Here is a 5446-nt window from a genome sequence, read left to right as displayed (position 1 = left end):
CCATATGCCTACCATCARTACACCATYTGATTCCATTTYCATCTTAGATYTGAGATCTTGCAGGCGAGCCTTTATTCCAATCAAGTCTTCATTGTCACTTGAAATTGCCGCAGACAATCTATTTGAAATGGTGTCAACGACTTGTTTGATGAATATTGTCTCGGGCCTGGACATTGGATATACAAGGATAATTACCAGATGCTCCAGTTGAGAAAAAAGGTAATCTGTTCTCCCACAAATACCCATTTTTTAATGGATTTTAGTACAGTACAAGTTCAATTCTCTGCATAGTTTGCAGTTGTTCTCTAAAAACATTAAAAAAAAATTGGGTTTATCCTTTGAAAGCTTATATAGTTACAAATATGATTGGGTGGTAGAGTATAAACACTTGAAGCATAAACTTTTAAAGAAAACAAAGAATAAGATTATCCATCTGCGACGTATCCAGATAGGTTCCCTGCATCCGCAAGTGCTTTTCTCCAAGATTCGACGTTTTTGTACTCCAACTCATGTTTTGCTAGTGCTTCTCCATATTTCCCCTCACGTTTTCGGACTTCAGAGGGATCGACGTGATAGAATATGGGCATAACAATTAGGCCCATCTCATCCTTGCATTTCATAATATGAGCAAGTTCTTGCAAGCACCAAGAAGAACTGCATAGTTTTCGGAGAACACGATGACAGCAATCTGTGATTCTTCAATAGCCTTCAAAAGGGATGGTCCGATGGTTTCTCCCCGGGGAAGTGTTTGGTCATCCTTGTAGGCGTCGATTCCTTGTTGTACAAATACAGAATAAAGATGATCTACGAAGGTGGTGCGAGTGTCTGTTCCTCTAAAACTGAGAAAAACATCATGATTCCACGATTCAGAAGATGAAGATGCCATTGAAAGGTTGACTTGTTTAGAATGGATTGGGYACTTCAAGAAGGTTGAAGAAGATAGATCGATGGGTAGATTTGGTTTGATTTAAGAGAGAATTTCCATGAAAGAGCAGTCCAACAAAACTGTCTTTTAACTTGATGGGATTGGGAGGGTGGACACAGGAAGATATGGAGGAAGTTTCTTGGTTGCTGATGCTGACTGCTTTCCACCCTTTCACATTGGATTGATTTTTTATGCAAATATGAAGGTCTTATTTAATAATTGTGCTGTCTGTGTCACGGTAACATATAAATTATTATTTAGGTGTTTGAGATTGTTTATTTGAAATTATTTATATTTTTTTATAAAAACACTTATTAACTTATTGTAAGTTAGAATTGTTGAACTTTTTTAAAAACATTTTATTATTGGTTTGGTACCCGTATAAGTTGTTTATCCAGACACTCAAAAGTGTTTATCACCTATGTCATACCGGAATAGGTTAATAAGTTGTTTTTATAAGCAATCCCCAACACCCCTTTAGTACAAGTACAATTCCATGCATAGTTTGTGGTTGTCCTCTAAAAACGTAAAAAGGTTTCAGTTTTATCCTATGAAAATGATATGTAATTTTCGGAGAATACGATTACAACAATATGTTATGCTTCAATAGCCTTCAAAAGCGATGGACCAATGTTTTCACCCCGGGGAAGTGTTTGGTCATCCTTAAGTGTACTTTCCTTTGTGTACAAGAGCCGAATAGAGATGATCCACAAAAGCGTTGCGGGTGTCTGTTCCTCTAAAGCCAATTAAAACATCGTGTTCCCATGATTGAGAAAAAGAAGAGTTTGTGGAGCGAAAAGACGATGATGAAGATGCCATTGGAGGGCTGATTCGGTACTACGAAAAGATTGAAGAAGATAGATTGATCGTAGATGAATGAGATGAAGTAAATATTATAGCATTTAAGAAGRGAGAAAATTTTCATCATCAACTATGTCTTTGACTTTATGCGATAGATGATGTGACTACGACCATGGTGGAAGCATATTATAAGCAGCAGCTGAAAACATAGGTGGATTATCGGTATCGATTTTATCACTAGCAGAAAATTTTGTCAACAGGAGGCACAACAACAAAATCGGTTTTTTAGATACTCTTACATTCTAAGTATTCTAATAGATCTCTTTATAGGACTTAGTTTATAGGACCAAAAAAACAAAGTGTCATATCTATCTAAAGGTGTTGCAATAAGTTTATATGACTTTTTTTTGACATCGTAATAAGTTTTTTAGGACACTTTTAATATAAAAGCGTCACATTATCAACTTTATAGGACACTTTTGAGAAAGTGTTCTATAAACTCAATTTTTTATAGGACATTTGTTTTTATATGACAGTTTTTCAGATAGTGTCTTATAAAGTTAATAATGGGACGCTTTATTTTAAAAGTGTCATAAAAAATTATTACGACATCAAAAAACGTCATATAAATTTATTACAACGTATTTAGATAGGACACTTTACTTTTTTAGTTCTATAAACTATGTCCTATAAAGAGATTTATTTGAACACTTAGAATTTGAAAATATCCTAAAAAACATATTTTGTTATAGTGAGGTAAGATAGGTTAAATTAAAGGCGTTAGCAACAGAATGAAAATAGACCAATTGGAAAATAGCACTATTCGTTTAGCCAAGGATTTATGGAAACCTTCAGTGAATTACCAATGCAAGTGCCGGTAAGTCAAAATATAGTCGTTTCTACATGTGATTAAAGTGTGTGTTCATTCCCTTAAATTATGGTATGTGTTATCAATTTGTCTACATTCCCTTGATTGATGGTTATGTATGAATTAGGAGGTGTGGAAATCACATCCAAGAATGACTTAAAAAAGAATAATGAAGGAAATCTGGTTATCGTTTTTTTATAGGACATGATGTCAAGATCTTCATTTGGGCAAGTGTTTGAAATGGATTGGAGCAAGCGTCGATGATTTACAGGTTATAATTCATGGAGTTGGTCAGTAGATAATCTTGCTACTTATTCAATCTCTATAAATTATTTCACTGATGATGTGTTCTTTAACTGCAATTACTTTCCAATCACTTGTTTGATTGCCGATCAACTTTCCTCTTTTTTCGCCCAGGGTTATGTGAAAGCGGAAAGCCTCTTTTATTAGGGGCAAATCCAAAAACTCGAGTGATCATGGGAGGACCTAGGGGTGTGAAAAAACACAGAACCGAATAACTGATCTAAATCAAAATGATTTTGGGTTATTCTGGTTTTCGGTATAACGGTTCAGTTAATCCCTTATTTGGTTAAGTTTCCGGTTACCTTTTTTACTATTTTGGTTAAACCAAACACCACATTATACTAGTATTTTATATACTTTACTTCTAGATGAAATGGTTTGAACATATAGAAAGAACAAACTACTAAAAGAGGGAGTTGAGAGACCAATCTAGAGGCTTATATATGATCCCATAACCTCCATCGTACAACCCATGACTCATCTCTTTTGTTTTATCTAGAAAAACCAGATTGTCCACATAAGTGACACATCAAATAAAAAGACAACATTTTGTAGGCAATAGACAATTTATCAAGAGATTATAGTTTGGAGCAATAAGCAATTTTATAACAAATTAAGGTTTGAAGCAATAAGCAATTTGTAAGCAAATGGCCAAGAAAGTGATTAGGATGAAGGGTTTGAGAAATATCCGAAGAAAAATGATTTAGGGTTTAAGATTGTGATGAGATACAAGATGAGAGATGTTTTCCGGCCTAATTTGCAACCAGAGAGTATATGAGAAAATCACATTGAATATTAGATAGGTTTTAAAAAAAAGGAGAAAGGGAAAAAAATTAAACAATTTCTATAAAAATGCCACAAACAATAAAAAGAATATTAGATATCAACGAACAATTCTGATCGAATACTACGAGTGTCCCATTGAATCTGAATAGAGGACTTTGAATCACTTATGATCTCAAACGTCTTTTGATTTTGAAATTCCTCGTCCCAAAAATTTGAAAGGTATGTTGCATCTTTCAATATTGAATCATCATCACCTTGATTTCTATCAGGAACAAGTTCAACTTTGAAGTTAGTCAGCCTGTGAAAATGAAAGGGTAGTGTGGGTTGAATTCCACCATGAGGTGTTCCTCAATGAACCAAAGGATATATACCACATGCCCTTCGCTCTCATAGTTTTCTCTTCATCACGCTCAGTTTTATTAGACACCTCTAAAACACCATCTCCATTTTCCATGCCCAACACATCCGTGATAGTAATGACTTCAGTCATTAACATATTCCATCTATGCACATACCATTTATCAACGTATACTAAGAATCCACTAAATTCATTGTACCAATTCCATGGAAGTTGTAATGTAAATGTTCCCCATGCAAAGCCTCTTATTGGAACATAACATTCTCCAAGTTGGATACTGATAAAGTAGTCTTTGATAGCATTTCCCTATCATGATGAATATTATTAGTATCATAACTTTGTTTGGGTCTATATATATATATATATATATATATATATATATATATATTGAAACTCAACAAGATATACACCTGAAGCATGGATTGCAGTACACTCTCGCCATTATAATTGCTTGGTGGAAGTGTGACTTTCCACAACCATTTAAGATGGTTTGTTGGAAAATCTCCAATTTTAAGAGACGTGCACCCGCGTGCAATAAGAATATATATGCTTGATGGGAGATCCGGTAATTCCACAAGGCTATAGCAAAGAGACAGGTCGATGAATTTGAGATGAGAAAGTTGCGAGAGGCTGGAAGGCAATCGTGAAAACCCATTACTGCTTAGGTCTAATACTTGTAGGTTGGATAACTCCTCACAAAAAAAAGAGGTGATGTCGTCATCTACCAAATTGCAACCTCTAAGACTCAACCTTCTTAAAAAACGTCGAAAGCCAAGAAATTCATTCACTGCTCCTGGCTGAAGATTGCTCGAAGATAAAGAAAGCACATTTAAACAACATTCTGCATTTAAGAGGCCGTCTGTTGGTATGTTCTTAAGTTGATCACAACCCTCAAGATAAAGAAATTGTAGTTGTTTTAAGAGATGGAAGTTGCCTTCAATACTCTGTAGATATAAACACCACCTCAAATCAAGAGAAACAAGGTTGTTACAGTATTGTCCAATTGATGAGGGTACAATTTCTATCCCACTTCCTCTCAAACTAAACTTTACCAAGTTGTCCATGCTGGTTTGGATCTCTGGGAACTTACAAAGATTACGGCAATCAGAGAGTATAAGAGTCTCCAACTTTTACATTCGGAAGATGGGTGGAAACAGTTGAAGGCTTGTACAATAGTCCATGGCCAAGAAAATAAGCCTTTCATGATATCCAATTGATGGATGTATCTCTTTTAAACTCCTACAATAGCTTAATATCATTCTTTCAAGACATGGAAGTCCATCAAAATCCTGTGTCCTAACTAGCTTTGGGGAATGCGAGAGGTCGAGCACTTTCAAATTTGGTAGATGCTGTTGTATACAATGGCACACAAGTCAATTATATCAATGTATTCTTTAATATCATA

At 34.9% G+C, this 5446-nt stretch overlaps 1 protein-coding gene and 1 pseudogene across 1 annotated transcript in view; both read right to left on the bottom strand.

Moving 5' to 3' along the window:
- Positions 1 to 207: 207 nt before the first annotated feature.
- On the bottom strand, positions 208 to 997 carry LOC112524435 (annotated as a pseudogene).
- Positions 998 to 3773: 2776 nt separating this feature from the next.
- LOC112524311 (TMV resistance protein N-like) overlaps positions 3774 to 5446 on the bottom strand; it is a 4643-nt gene continuing 2970 nt past the window's right edge. The window contains exons 3-4 of the mRNA XM_025134084.1: positions 4055 to 4214; positions 3774 to 3981 (exon numbers count right to left, since the gene is read on the bottom strand). Of these exons, the coding sequence (XP_024989852.1) occupies positions 3774 to 3981; positions 4055 to 4214 (368 nt within the window). The remainder of the gene's footprint in view (positions 3982 to 4054; positions 4215 to 5446) is intronic.

Source organism: Cynara cardunculus, assembly GCF_001531365.2.
Source record: "Cynara cardunculus var. scolymus isolate 2C chromosome LG 13, CcrdV1, whole genome shotgun sequence".
Classification (NCBI taxonomy): Eukaryota; Viridiplantae; Streptophyta; class Magnoliopsida; order Asterales; family Asteraceae; genus Cynara; species Cynara cardunculus.
This window is presented reverse-complemented; position numbering and strand designations above follow the sequence as displayed.